Here is a 16,314-nt window from a genome sequence, read left to right on the forward strand (position 1 = left end):
TACCTGTCCCCTGCCTGGCCTCCATCTCTTCCCTAAACTAAACCCCAAATAATCAAACAAAAAGTGAGTGTGATGAAATTAAAGGGGGTCAAAATAAAGAACTAAAAAGACAAAAAAGGTGCTTAAAGTGTGAGAGGGATGTAAAAAACAAAGAGGGTAAGGAGTATTTAAATAAACGAAAAGAATAAGACTAAAAGGAGGATATGTAAACTAAATGTAACTAGGGGATGGGTATGGGATGGGTATGGGGTATGGGATAAGAGTAAATGGGATGAAAGGGAATGGGACTACAAGGAATGGGGTATGGAGTGTAGTATGAGGGGGTAGGGGGTATGGAGTGTATGTAGTGTTATTGATAAGTGTATGTATGTATTGAATGTGTTTGCGTGTAAATGTGTTAAGTGTACAGAAAAATCACTCGCTCGCTAACTCACACTACTTCTAATTCTCACTAACAAACACTCCCACTAACGCTCAATAACTACCACTAACTGACGCTCCCACTAACAACTCTCACTAATAACTCCCACTAACTCACTCACGCTCCCACTAACAGACTCTCTCCCACTCCCACTAACTACCACTAACTCACTCACTCTCTCACGCTAACACTACCAACTGACTCTCTCACGCTAACACTAACTCTCAAAAATTCTCAAACTCTCTATTCTTAAACCTCCAATCTCCAAAGACCCAACAGCAACACAGTCAAAGAAGCCATGCTTGTGTGGTGCTTATATACCCTGTGTAAATGTTTAATGATGTACCTATTTGCGTTGTAAATAGTGTTCAGGTGTGCTTTATTAGCAATTAATATTAGTGCAATGTGTATTAGGTGTGTGAATTTGCGCATGCTCATTTTGAGTTGGTATTTGTGGAATGTGTAGAATGCGATGATGTCATAGTGGTCGTTTTCTCTAACATTGTCCAATAGTATTCTTTTTAAATGTGATTTTGCGATGGTGTGTTCTTTGTGAAGTGTTGTATATGTATGTTTGTCATAATATATAGTGATATTGAATACGATCTTTTTTCTAGTGTATGTATATCATTTTTAATCCTTGTTGTTATTTAGCGATTTTCCGCATCTTAAAGTATATGCGTATTCCCCGTATAAAATTTTATTAAAACATCCCCCGCTTGTGAATGTGTAATGCTTGTGTGCTTTGTTGATTGATTGTTGTTGTGACATTTGCGGCGTGTTATTGTTGTGCATGATGTGGTATGCGTCATATGACCGAGCTGTACGTATTCTCGCGAGATCGAGTGTTAGGTGAAAAAAGCAATTTTTTGCCTTTCCCATTGATCTCTATGGGAGACTGTCTTACGCGGGCAGTATTACGCGTGTGACATACACGCGTTAGGAGCATCGTTAGATGGTCTTATTTTAACTCTAAATACCGGAGTCAAACAATGACGTGCGTTAGACATTAACACGCGTGGCGTTAACAGCCCTTTTACCGCCGAACTCCAAATCTAGGCCATAGTGTGCTAGAAGAGTATGCACCCTGAGTGACAATGAAAATGAACAGGCATGGAAGTTATTCTAGCTTTTGTTCTGTCTTAGCTGAGTGGATCTATACACAGCCGGTAATAGGTGACGTTAATCATGTTGAGTTTTGGCGCAAATTGGCAGGTTCATTTGATTTTGAATAAGTCACTTGGGCCTAGATTTAGAGTTGGGCGGTAGCCGTGAAAACCAGCGTTAGAGGCTCCTAACGCTGGTTTTAGGCTACCTCCGGTATTTGGAGTCACTCAAAAAAGGGTCTAACGCTCACTTTTCAGCCGCGACTTTTCCATACCGCAGATCCCCTTACGTAAATTGCGTATCCTATCTTTTCAATGGGATTTTTCTAACTCCGGTATTTAGAGTCGTGTCTGAAGTGAGCGTTAGAAATCTAACGACAAAACTCCAGCCGCAGAAAAAAGTCAGTAGTTAAGAGCTTTCTGGGCTAACGCCGGTTCATAAAGCTCTTAACTACTGTACTCTAAAGTACACTAACACCCATAAACTACCTATGTACCCCTAAACCGAGGTCCCCCCACATCGCCGCAACTCGATTAATTTTTTTTAACCCCTAATCTGCCGACCGCCACCTACGTTATCCTTATGTACCCCTAATCTGCTGCCCCTAACACCGCCGACCCCTATATTATATTTATTAACCCCTAATCTGCCCCCCACAACGTCGCCGCCAGCTACCTACACTTATTAACCCCTAATCTGCCGTCCGCACGCCGCCGCCAGCTACATTATCCCTATGTACCCCTAATCTGCTGCCCTAACATCGCCGACCCCTATATTATATTTATTAACCCCTAACCTGCCCCCCACAACGTCGCCGCCACCACCTACCTACAATAATTAACCCCTAATCTGCCGACCGCAAAGAGCCACCAGCTACATTATCCCTATGTACCCCTAATCTGCTGCCCCTAACACCGCCAACCCCTATATTATATTTATTAACCCCTAACCTGCCCTCCCTAACATCGCCGACACCTAACTTCAATTATTAACCCCTAATCTACCGACCGAATCTCGCCGCTATTCTAATAAATGTATTAACCCCTAAAGCTAAGTCTAACCCTAACACTAACACCCCCCTAAGTTAAATATAATTTTAATCTAACGAAATTAATTCACTCTTATTAAATAAATTATTCCTATTTAAAGCTAAATACTTACCTGTAAAATAAATCCTAATATAGCTACAACATAAATTATAATTATATTATAGCTATTTTAGGATTTATATTTATTTTACAGGTAACTTTGTATTTATTTTAACCAGGTACAATAGCTATTAAATAGTTAAGAACTATTTAATAGCTAAAATAGTTAAAATAATTACAAATTTACCTGTAAAATAAATCCTAACCTAAGTTACAATTAAACCTAACACTACACTATCAATAAATTAATTAAATAAAATATCTACAATTACCTACAATTAAACCTAACACTACACTATCAATAAATAAATTAAATACAATACCTACAAATAACTACAATGAAATAAACTAACTAAAGTACAAAAAATAAAAAAGAACTAAGTTACAAAAAATAAAAAAATATTTACAAACATAAGAAAAATATTACAACAATTTTAAACTAATTACACCTACTCTAAGCCCCCTAATAAAATAACAAAGCCCCCCAAAATAAAAAAATGCCCTACCCTATTCTAAATTACTAAAGTTCAAAGCTCTTTTACCTTACCAGCCCTGAACAGGGCCCTTTGCGGGGCATGCCCCAAGAAGTTCAGCTCTTTTGCCTGTAAAAAAAAACATACAATACCCCCCGCCCCAACATTACAACCCACCACCCACATACCCCTAATCTAACCCAAACCCCCCTTAAATAAACCTAACACTAAGCCCCTGAAGATCATCCTACCTTGTCTTCACCATACCAGGTTCACCGATCCATCCTGGCTCCAAAATCTTCATCCAACCCAAGCGAGGGCTGGCGATCCATCTTCCGGCGGCTGAAGAGGTCCAGAAGAGGCTCCAAAGTCTTCATCCTATCCGGGAAGAAGAGTAGATCCGGACCGGCAACCATCATCTTCCAAGCGGCATCTTCTATCTTCATCCGATGAGGACCGGCTCCATCCTGAAGACTTCCACCGCGGACCCATCTTCATCCGGCGACGTCCAACTGAAGAATGACGGTTCCTTTAAGGAACGTCATCCAAGATGGCGTCCCTCGAATTCCGATTGGCTGATAGGATTCTATCAGCCAATCGGAATTAAGGTAGGAATATTCTGATTGGCTGATGGAATCAGCCAATCAGAATCAAGATCAATCCGATTGGCTGATCCAATCAGCCAATCAGATTGAGCTCGCATTCTATTGGCTGATCGGAACAGCCAATAGAATGCGAGCTCAATCTGATTGGCTGATCCAATCAGCCAATCGGATTGAACTTGATTCTGATTGGCTGATTCCATCAGCCAATCAGAATATTCCTACCTTAATTCCGATTGGCTGATAGAATCCTATCAGCCAATCGGAATTCGAGGGACGCCATCTTGGATGACGTCCCTTAAAGGAACCGTCATTCTTCAGTTGGACGTCGCCGGATGAAGATGGGTCCGCGGTGGAGGTCTTCAGGATGGCGCTGGTCCTCATCGGATGAAGATAGAAGATGCCGCTTGGAAGATGATGGTTACCGGTCCGGATCTACTCTTCTTCCCGGATAGGATGAAGACTTTGGAGCCTCTTCTGGACCTCTTCAGCCGCCGGAAGATGGATTGCCAGCCCCCGCTTGGGTTGGATGAAGATTTTGGAGCCAGGACAGATCGGTGAACCTGGTATGGTGAAGACAAGGTAGGATGATCTTCAGGGGCTTAGTGTTAGGTTTATTTAAGGGGGGTTTGGGTTAGATTAGGGGTATGTGGGTGGTGGGTTGTAATGTTGGGGGGGGTTATTGTATGTTTTTTTTTCCCGGCAAAAGAGCTGAACTTCTTGGGGCATGCCCCGCAAAGGGCCCTGTTCAGGGCTGGTAAGGTAAAAGAGCTTTGAACTTTAGTAATTTAGAATAGGGTAGGGCATTTTTTATTTTGGGGGGCTTTGTTATTTTATTAGGGGGCTTAGAGTAGGTGTAATTAGTTTAAAATTGTTGTAAGATTTTCCTTATGTTTGTAAATATTTTTTTATTTTTTGTAACTTAGTTCTTTTTTATTTTTTGTACTTTAGTTAGTTTATTTCATTGTAGTTATTTGTAGATATTGTATTTAATTAATGTATTGATAGTGTAGTGTTAGGTTTAATTGTAGGTAATTGTATATTTAATTTAATGATAGTGTAGTGTTAGGTTTAATTGTAACTTAGGTTAGGATTTATTTTACAGGTAATTTTGTTATTATTTTAACTAGGTAACTATTAAATAGTTATTAACTATTTAATAGCTATTGTACCTGGTTAAAATAATTACAAAGTTACCTGTAAAATAAATATTAATCCTAAAATAGCTATAATATAATTATAATTTATAGTGTAGCTATATTAGGATTTATTTTACAGGTAAGTATTTAGCTTTAAATAGGAATAATTTATTTAATAAGAGATAATTAATTTCGTTAGATGTAAATTATATTTAACTTAGGGGGGTGTTAGTGTTAGGGTTAGACTTAGCTTTAGGGGTTAATACATTTATTAGAATAGCGGTGAGCTCCAGTCGGCAGATTAGGGGTTAATAATTGAAGTTAGGTGTCGGCGATGTTAGGGAGGGCAGATTAGGGGTTAATACTATTTATTATAGGGTTAGTGAGGCGGATTAGGGGTTAATAACTTTATTATAGTAGCGCTCAGGTCCGGTCGGCAGATTAGGGGTTAATAAGTGTAGGCAGGTGGAGGCGACGTTGTGGGGGGCAGATTAGGGGTTAATAAATATAATATAGGGGTCGGCGATGTTAGGGCAGCAGATTAGGGGTACATAGGGATAATGTAAGTAGCGGCGGTTTACGGAGCAGCAGATTAGGGGTTAATAATAATATGCAGGGGTCAGCGATAGCGGGGGCGGCAGATTAGGGGTTAATAAGTGTAAGGTTAGGGGTGTTTAGACTCGGGGTACATGTTAGAGTGTTAGGTGCAGACGTAGGAAGTGTTTCCGCATAGCAAACAATGGGGCTGCGTTAGGAGCTGAACGCGGCTTTTTTGCAGGTGTTAGGTTTTTTTTCAGCTCAAACAGCCCCATTGTTTCCTATGGGGGAATCGTGCACGAGCACGTTTTTGAGGCTGGCCACGTCCGTAAGCAACTCTGGTATCGAGAGTTGAAGCTGCGTTAAATATGCTCTACGCTCCTTTTTTGGAGCCTAACGCAGCCTTTATGTGGACTCTCAATACCAGAGTTGTTTTTATGGTGCGGCCAGAAAAAAGCCGGCGTTAGCTACGCGGGTCCTTACCGACAAAACTCTAAATCTAGCCGTATGTCTCTTAAATGGAAATTTAAAGTTCATTTACTTAAGCATTATACTTTTGTTCACTGAATTTAAACATATCTGCATACATGATACATGTTTTAAAAGCATTTAAATCCTATTCTATTGCTAGAAAAATATCTATTGTTTTGCAGCCCCAAGATACATCGGCTGAAAAGCCTTTGAATGTTGTTTATCTTTCTTTACTGTGCTATTTAGTGACAGACATACATGAGCTCCTGCACATATCAAGCAGTCACTGTACAACATGGAGGGTTCTGTGTTGCATAGAATGCATTCCAGCCTCTCTTTGGGGAGTGGAAACTCTACATTTTCCAAGTTAAAGGGACATAAAACCCCAATTTGTCTTTCATGATTCAGATAGAACAAACAATTGTAAACAACTTTTCAATTTACTTCTATTATTAAATTTTCTTAGTTTTCGAGTTATTCTTTTTTGAAAACAGGAATGTAAGAAATGTTCTACATTATCATTAGCACTAGATGGCAGCACGATTTCCTGTCACATAGAGCTCCTGACGTGTACACTACCTATCTAGACATCTCTTCAACAAAGACTAACATAAGAACAAAGCACATTTTGATAATAGAAATAAATTGGAACTATATGCTCTAAATAATGAAAGAAACATTTTGGGTTTCATGTCCCTTTTAAAATAGAGAAAAAGCAAATAAAATAAATTATGAAAGCTAGTGTAGCGCAGTCTATAACACAGGGTACTTTCATTATCTTTTGCAAAGAAAAACTCACAATCTGTTATTACAGGTGCATTGTTAAACATTTTAACCAAAGCATTTTAACATGGCTGAAACTTTTTCTCTTGCAAGGTGTATCCAGTCCACAGATTCATCCTTACTTGTGGGATATTCTCATTCCCTACAGGAAGTGGCAAAGAGAACACACAGCAGAGCTGTCCATATAGCTCCCCCTCTGGCTCCACCCCCCCAGTCATTCTCTTTGCCGCTCTAACAAGTAGCATCTCCACGGGAGGGTAAAGTGAATGTGGTGTTAGTTTGTAGTTTTTTATATTTTCAATCAAAAGTTTGTTATTTTTAAATAGTGCCGGTTTGTACTATTTACTCTCTAGCAGAAAGTGATGAAGAATTCTGCTGAGAGGAATATTATTTTAGCATGTTGTAACTAAAATCCACTGCTGTTCCCACGTAGGACTGAGGAGTACCAGAAAACTTCAGTTGGGGGGAACAGTTTGCAGGCTTAACTGCTATAAGGTATGTTCAGTCATCTTTTTCTAGTCAAGACTTAGTAATGCTAGAAGACTGACAAGAATCCCCATGTGGGGAAGGTAAGCCATATTCTGAGACTCAGTATAGAAAGAAGGCTTATTTAACAGGGCTAAATGACTGGTGGACACTGTTTAAGGGCAATCGATTATTTTATAGTAAAAATATAATCACTATACAAGTTTTTATCACTTTTGGAGTGTTATTTGGGGTTTTATTCCACATGGCAGAATTTTAGACACCTATTTAGGGTTTTGAAGGCCCCACAACTCCGGAGTGGAGAGGGATGGGGCCTAAATTTCGCGCCTCAGTTGCGCACTTCATATTGCAGACAGCTTCATGCAGCTTCACGTGGAGGGTCCTAAAACTTCTTGAGGACTTCATAGAGGCTTATTTCTCATCAAACTAATCCCCAGGGGCAAGGTAGGGCCACAGCAGATTGCTGTGGCATGGTGCTGTAGTTTGCTAACCGGTTGTCAGCTTTAGGTTGCTCCGGTTCGGGCATTAAGGGGTTAATTGACTTGATATTTGCTGTGCAATCATTACAAAGCATTAAGATCATTTTTGAACATTTAGTAAAAAAGTGTGCGCTTTTATTATTTAAAGGCACAGTACCGTTTTTTCTCAAATTGTATTTTTCAGTCTTTGAGTGCTGTCTAAGTCTGTTTAACATGTCTGAGCCTACAGATAGGCGTTGCTCTATGTGTTTAGTAGCCATGGTGGAACCCCCTTTACATTTGTGTTTTAAGTGTGCTAATGTATCTATGCATTTTAAAGATAACGTTGTTTCACTTAAAAATGTAGCCCAAGATGATTCTTTAACAGAAGGTAACGAGGATAGCCCACCTTCCTCTCCCCATGTGTCGACACCAGTCACGCCCGCGCAAGCGATGCCTAGTACCTCTAGCGCATTGGCCCCTATTACATTACAACAACTAGCAGCAGTCATGGATATTTCCCTTGCTGCATTTTTATCCAAACTGCCAGTTTTTCCTAAAAAGCATGATAGCTCGGTTTTAAGAACAGAGTATGAGCAATCAGAAGCTTTGGAAGGTTTATCTGTTGTACCCTCACAACACTCTGAAGTGGCGGTGAGGGATGTGCTGTCCGACGGAGAAATTTCTGATACAGGAAAGGTTTCTCAGCGGGCAGAATCAGATTCCTTAGCGTTTAAATTTAAGCTGGAACACCTCTGCGTACTGCTTAAGGAGGTATTAGCTACGCTGGATGTTTGCGACCCCATGGTGGTCCCAGAGAAATTGTGTAAAATTGACAAATTCCTAGAAGTCCCTGTATACACTGATGTGTTTCCGATCCCGAAGAGGGTGGCGGATATTGTGGATAGGGAGTGGGAGAGACCAGGTGTACCCTTTGTTCCCCCCCCCCCCCTATCTTTAAGAAAATGTTCCCTATAACTGATCCCAGGCGGGACGCATGGCAGACGATCCCTAAGGTAGAGGGGGCAATTTCAACACTTGCCAAGCGCACAACCATACCAATTGAAGACAGTTGTGCTTTCAAAGATCCTATGGATAAAAAATTGGAAGGTTTACTAAAGAAAATATTTGTTCAACAAGGTTTCCTTCTCCAACCTATTGCCTGCGTTATTCCTGTGACTACTGCAGCGGCTTTCTGGTTTGAGGCGCTGGAGGAGTCGCTCCAGTCGGAGACCTCATATGACGAAATTATGGATAGAATTAAGGCTCTAAAGCTGGCTAATTATTTTATAACAGATGCCGCTTTGCAATTAGCTAAGTTAGCGGCGAAAAATTCTGGCTTTGCCATCATGGCGCGCAGAGCGCTCTGGCTGAAATCATGGTCGGCCGATGTGTCGTCTAAAACCAAGTTACTGAATATCCCTTTCAAGGGAAAGACCCTTTTCGGGCCAGAGTTGAAAGAGATTATTTCGGATATCACAGGGGGAAAGGGCCATGCCCTCCCGCAAGATAGGCCTTTTAAGGCTAAAAACAAGGCTAATTTTCGTTCCTTTCGCAACTTCAGGAGCGGTCCTGCTTCAACCTCTGCAACCACAAAGCAAGAGGGTAACACTTCACAGCCCAAGGCAACCTGGAAGCCTTTGCAGGGCTGGAACAAGGGTAAACAGGCCAAGAAGTCTGCAGCTGCTACTAAGACAGCATGAAGGGGTAGCCCCCGATTCGGGACCGGATCTGGTAGGGGGCAGACTCTCTCTCTTTGCTCAGGCTTGGGCAAGAGATGTTCCCGATCCCAGGGCATTAGAGATAGTTGCTCAGGGATATCTTCTAGAATTCAAGGACTTTCCTCCAAGGGGAAGGTTCCACATTTCTCGTCTGTCTACAGACCAGACAAAGAAAGAGGCGTTCTTATGCTGTGTAAAAGATCTAATCAAGATGGCAGTGATATGTCCAGTTCCAATTACAGAACAAGGACTGGGTTTTTACTCAAACCTGTTTGTGGTTCCCAAAAAGGAAGGAACTTTCAGACCAATCCTGGATCTAAAAATTCTAAACAAATTCCTCAGAGTTCCATCCTTCAAGATGGAGACCATTCGGACAATCTTACCGATGATCCAGGAAGGTCAATATATGACTACCGTGGATCTAAAAGATGCGTACCTTCATATTCCTATCCACAAAGATCACCATCAGTTCCTAAGGTTTGCTTTTCTGGACAAGCATTAACAGTTCGTGGCCCTTCCCTTCGGGTTGGCCACTGCTCCAAGAATTTTCACAAAGGTGCTAGGGTCCCTTCTAGCGGTACTAAGACCGCGGGGCATTGCAGTAGCACCCTATCTGGACGACATCTTAATTCAGGCGTCGTCTTTTCCCAGAGCCAAGGCTCATACGGATATTGTTCTGGCCTTTCTAACGTCTCACGGGTGGAAGGTGAACACCGAAAAAAAGTTCTCTGTCCCCACTCACAAGGGTTCCCTTCCTGGGAACATTAATAGACTCGGTAGAAATGAAAATATTTCTGACGGAGGTCAGAAAGTTAAAGCTTCTAAACACTTGCCGAGCTCTTCATTCCATTCCTCAGCCATCTGTAGCTCAGTACATGGAGGTAATCGGATTAATGGTAGCAGCAATGGACGTAGTTCCATTTGCTCTAATTCATCTCAGGCCACTGCAATTGTGCATGCTCAAACAGTGGAATGGGGATTATGCAGATTTGTCTCCTCAAATCCAATTAGACCAGAAAACCAGAGATTCTCTTCTCTGGTGGTTGTCTCAGGATCACCTGTCTCAGGGAATGTGCTTCCGCAGACCGGAGTGGATCATCTTAATGACCGACGCCAGTCTGTTGGGCTGGGGTGCGGTTTGGGACTCCCTTAAAGCTCAGGGCCTATGGTCTCGGGAAGAGTCTCTTCTCCCGATAAACATTTTGGAACTGAGAGCGATATTCAATACGCTCCAGGCTTGGCCTCAGCTAGCGGCGGCCAAGTTCATCAGGTTTCAGTCGGACAACATCACGACTGTAGCATACATCAATCATCAGGGAGGAACAAAGAGTTCCTTAGCGATGAAGGAAGTAACCAAGATAATCAGGTGGGCGGAGGATCACTCTTGCCACCTATCTGCAATTCATATCCCAGGAGTAGACAACTGGCAAGCGGATTTCCTAAGTCGTCAGACTTTTCACTTTTCACCCGGGGGAGTGGGAACTCCACCCGGAGGTATTTGCTCAGCTGACTCAGCTTTGGGGCATTCCAGAGTTGGATCTGATGGCGTCCCGTCAGAACACCAAACTTCCTCTTTACGGATCCAGGTCCAGGGACCCCAAGGCGGCTCTGATAGATGCTCTAGTAGCGCCTTCGTCTTTCAATCTGGCCTATGTCTTTCCACCGTTTCCCCTTCTCCCTCGGCTGGTAGCCAGAATCAAACAGGAGAAGGCCTCGGTAATTCTGATAGCGCCTGCGTGGCCACGCAGGACTTGGTATGCAGACCTAGTGGACATGTCATCTGTTCCACCATGGACACTGCCAATGAGGCAGGATCTTCTAATACAGGGTCCATTCAAGCATCCAAATCTAGTTTCTCTGCAGCTGACTGCTTGGAGATTGAACGCTTAATTCTATCCAAGCGTGGCTTCTCTGAATCAGTCATAGATACTCTGATCCAAGCTAGAAAACCTGTCACCAGGAAAATTTACCATAAGATATGGTGGAAATATCTTTGTTGGTGTGAATCCAAAGGTTACTCGTGGAATAAAGTTAGGATTCCAAGGATATTGTCTTTTCTCCAAGAAGGATTGGAGAAAGGTCTATCAGCTAGTTCCTTAAAGGGGCAGATATCAGCTCTGTCTATCCTTTTGCACAAGCGTCTGGCAGAAGTACCAGATGTTCAGGCGTTTGCACAGGCGTTAGTTAGAATCAAGCCTGTCTATAAACCTGTGGCTCCTCCATGGAGTCTAAATTTAGTTCTTTCAGTTCTTCAAGGGGTTCCGTTTGAACCTTTACATTCCATAGATATTAAGTTATTATCTTGGAAAGTTTTGTTTTTGGTAGCTATATCTTCTGCTCGAAGAGTTTCAGAATTGTCTGCTTTGCAGTGTAATTCACCCTATCTGGTGTTCCATGCAGGTAAGGTAGTTTTGCGTACCAAACCTGGTTTTCTTTCTAAAGTTTCGAATAAGAACATTAACCAGGAAATCATTGTTCCTTCCCTGTGCCCTAATCCAGCTTCTAAGAAGGAACGGCTTTTGCACAATCTTTATGTGGTTCGTGCTTTGAAATTCTATTTACAAGCAACTGAGGATTTCAGACAAACATCATCCTTGTTTGGTGTTTATTCTGGTAAGAGGAGAGGTCAGTAAGCGACTGCTACCTCTCTTTCATTCTGGTTGAAAAGCATCATCCGATTGGCTTATGAGAATGCTGGGCAGCAGCCTCCTGAACGAATTACAGCTCATTCCACCAGAGCTGTGGCTTCCACTTGGGCCTTCAAGAATGAGGCTTCTGTTGAACAGATTTGTAAAGCAGCGACTTGGTCTTCACTGCATACTTTTGCCAAATTTGACAAATGCGATACTTTTGCTTCTTCGGAGGCTATTTTTGGGAGAAAGGTTTTGCAAGCAGTGGTGCCTTCCGTTTAGGTTACCTGCCTTGTTCCCTCCCTTCATCCGTGTCCTAAAGCTTTGTTATTGGTATCCCACAAGTAAGGATGAATCTGTGGACTGGATACACCTTGCAAGAGAAAACAGAATTTATGCTTACCTGATAAATTACTTTCTCTTGCGGTGTATCCAGTCCACGGCCCGCCCTGGCAATTAAGTCAGGTTAAAATTTATTGTTTAAACTACAGTCACCACTGCACCCTATGGTTTCTCCTAACCGTCGGTCGAATGACTGGGGGGGGCGGAGCCAGAGGGGGAGCTATATGGACAGCTCTGCTGTGTGTTCTCTTTGCCACTTCCTGTAGGGAATGAGAATATCCCACAAGTAAGGATGAATCCGTGGACTGGATACACCGCAAGAGAAAGTAATTTATCAGGTAAGCATAAATTCTGTTTTTAGCAGGCTCTATACATTTAATGGATAACGCAGGGAGCTCTATTAGAGTGCTCATTGCACTTGAATTACAAGTATGAAGCTTAAGTGTAGCGATTCAGCTCAATCCAAAATACCACTCTAAAAATTAGAGCTTTTTAAGACCTGAAGTAAACCATTATTATGAATAGTATAGAATATCTTCATAGATACTAAGCTTATAAAACACCTATGAAGTTATCTAAAGTATATGAAGCTGTGTTGGAGCGTTGGAGAGAATGCTGGACTAATGTTTGCTGACAGTACACTGAATAATGCTACTGAAAATGATTTTCATTGATCCTCTAAAAACTAATTGTTATTATGTTTATATGAATCAGTTGGACTTCCATTGCTTAAAGCTTTTCATTTTTTTTTACAATCACAATTTATGTCTCAAGAGTTACTTATCTTATTTAATAATAATTTATTTAATGGGATTTCTTTTGTAGAAGCTGAACTAAGCACTGAGAGTGATGACTCTGAAGACAGTAGTGAAGATTCAGATGTAGAGAGCAGTGAAAGTAATGATAGTGATACTGGAGATTCTGATGGAACTTCAGATGAAACAAGTGATGAGGAATCTGAGGACTAGGTGGTGCTACTGAAGACTGTTACTATTATACTCGCACAAGGGATGATAATCTACCTCTACCTCAGTGTCAAGTTATAACAGATGTGATAAAACAAGTGTAAATAATATTAACAAAAAAAACCATTCTGTTTTGCCTTAATGCAGTGTTATTTTCTGGGAATTAGACATTATTTTGTGTTTTTCCTCCCACTATAGATAATATAATAATGACAAATATGGGACTTTTCTCTTAAACATCTTTTATATTTGAGCTTGATATATTCAATAGAAAGCCCATCTATGGTAAACGTCTAGACATGTTAAAGGGCTATTTTTGCTAACTAAAGCAGATGTTTTAGAATATGGAATTATTATTTTTTTATGGCTAATGTAATTCTAATTATCAACAGGTGAGTTGGTTAGAAGGTTATTGTTGCTTTGTCATCTTCAATGATTTTTTAAATGTTTATCTAATCCTGATAACTTTTTCTCTGCATTTATATTAATTGCACATTGCTTGAATCTCTTTCATAACTATTTAAACCTTGTTTTTGTGTGGCAACTATCACATTTTTATGGTTTTAATTTGAAAAAAAAAATAATAATTTAACTTTTCGATACATATGACTAGCCACGGATAAATTTCTGGTACTATTTAGTGTTATGAATATTACCTTTATGTATAGAAGTATATTATGTGATAGGAGTAATGCGTGTAACTTTTAATGAGACACTTTCTTTTAACTTGTTAAAGATTAAAGATAATAAACACAAAACCTGAATCCTTTTGGTTTCTATCAGTCAATTATATCAACACCAGATGAATAAAAAAAAAAATAACTTTATTAAAAGATTTCGATTGGAAAAATAATCAGCATTTAATGGTAACCTAAGCAATCAAAATATATATAAAAAAATAAACTACAATCCTATAATAATTAAAGCGATAACATAATAACTAGCAAGAAAAACAGAATAACGCAGAAACTAAACTATAAAATAATCAAATCATATTATCAAAATAACACAAAAATTGGCTTGATGATGGGAACTAAATATTTGATTATAAACCCTTTAAGGTAATTGCAAAGAATCAGGCAAATTAATAATCATGACAAATCGTCAGATAATAATTTATCACAAATTCCTAATTCACCTGGCGTTATTGTCGACTAATTAGACCAGGTGGTAGGAATTATCAAAAGAAAAACACAAAGCTATAAAACAATTAATTAATTTGCCTGATTAAATAGACAAAGACATTTTAAATAAATGTAAGGTTTAAATCTTAATGACATTAACATTTAAGATGACTTAATTTCATACATCACCAAAGTAAATAAATTCCCCTTTTGTAAGCAGGAATCAAGCTGTCAAGTCGTAGGTCTGTCCGAGTAGGCTCAACCAGCCTCAGCAGTTGTAACTGTTGTCCACTGACTCTCTACTATATGAGAATATGTAGATATGTATACACTATTTGATTATCACTACTATGTGGAAGTAGTAACCAATACAGCAAGTGTAATTAATATAACTTTAGTAAGACTAAGCTTTACCAAGTAACAGCCAATGCAAATTAAAGAATGAAGTAAAAAAAAACAGCTTATCTTATTAACTTCATAAGATATATAAAGGTAGAGGAGAACAAGTCACTATATGCCAGAATATGATAGGTTAATTTAGGACAAGACAATACTAATGTCAACAGTGTAAGCGAAAAAAGATCTTCAGAGAACAAAGCCTGCTGCACAGTACTTGATTATGCAATGAAGATGTAATGCAGTAATCTCTTTAAGCGTCAAGCAAGATGTTAAGTATTAGTAGAATTCTTATAGCGGTTTATGGAAAGCAATAAGCTTGTTTGAGGCAAGTGATGTTAATAATACAAGCAAAGCAAAAGATATTCAATCCGTATAGAGAAATCCAGGTAAATCTTTAGATATTTGTAAAGTCGTTACTTGTATACAGTAGTTGTTACATGAAGGAAATTGTACCTTTCAAAGTAGTTAGGTTCGTTACCGGAGCCTTTCACTGTTGCGGCAAACGAAGTTAGAGAAGTGGAATTCACTTCCGGTCTCTGCTTAGCAGGGAGGATGGCGTCTGACGTCAGAAGACTGGTTGCGGCACAGAGCCGATTCAGGGACTTCACACTGAAAAGTGTTAGCGTGACAAATAAACAGTGAGTAAGGCACCAGTTTAAACACTTACAGCATGTCTTGAGAAATAAACCTGAGAGAGTTGAATGAAACAGTCCTTTGTCACAGAACTTTTATGCGTAGTAAGCAGGCTTAGGAGAAACTTGCAGAGGCACTGTTAGTCAAGTGAAAAGCAGAGAGAGTTAATTGCAGAAGAACTTCAGGTATACAAATATACAAGATCCAACATACAAACTTGGAATTGTAGTTAGTATCACAGACCAGGAGCTTAGCTGCAGCAGAACTATCCAGGCAGTCAACCAAATTACTAAGCAAAGAATGAGGCTATTACAGGTGTTATAAAGGGGGTGTGGTAACGTGATAGGTCATGCAGGATTTAAAGGTATATACAAGGACAGGGAACCTGACAGCAGTTATATCCAATCTCGGACCTCTGTAGTTGATTAGCAAATTACCAACTCCATATATGATGTGACCAGTTCCAAAGTACAGGAAAAATGAACCCCCTCCCATTGGGATAGACCCTATATATCACCATTCTCTATTCTAGGAGGAGTCTTTCATTATAATATTCAATCATTAATTAACATAAAATTAATTAGATGAAATATTATTGTTCTGACAGTAGATGGCTCTCGTATACAGGATAAAAATTCAAGAAAAATATTTATTTTATTTATGTTTACCCCAACATTCCTAGGCTATAATCAAGGTTATAAATTGCACTGAAATAAGCGACAAGCTGGAGCCTAAGCAAGTAAACTGAGCAGAACTACCTTGAATAATGAAAAATATATTGATAGAAAAACTTCTCAGTCAGCAAGACTGAGAAAAACAAAATTTTATGTCATAATAGACGAGCTACGAGTAGGCTTAAAACCCCCCAACATGGA

General features: G+C 40.0%; 1 protein-coding gene across 1 annotated transcript in view; it reads left to right on the forward strand.

Moving 5' to 3' along the window:
* The window catches only part of ERICH2 (glutamate rich 2), a 207,089-nt gene extending 193,069 nt beyond the window's left edge, over positions 1–14,020 (forward strand). The window contains exon 10 of the mRNA XM_053698424.1: positions 13,144–14,020. Within this exon, the coding sequence (XP_053554399.1) occupies positions 13,144–13,286 (143 nt within the window). The 3' untranslated portion in view covers positions 13,287–14,020. The remainder of the gene's footprint in view (positions 1–13,143) is intronic.
* The last annotated feature ends 2,294 nt before the right edge of the window (positions 14,021–16,314 follow it).

The sequence above is a fragment of the Bombina bombina genome, chromosome 1 (assembly GCF_027579735.1).
Source record: "Bombina bombina isolate aBomBom1 chromosome 1, aBomBom1.pri, whole genome shotgun sequence".
NCBI lineage: Eukaryota > Metazoa > Chordata > Amphibia > Anura > Bombinatoridae > Bombina > Bombina bombina.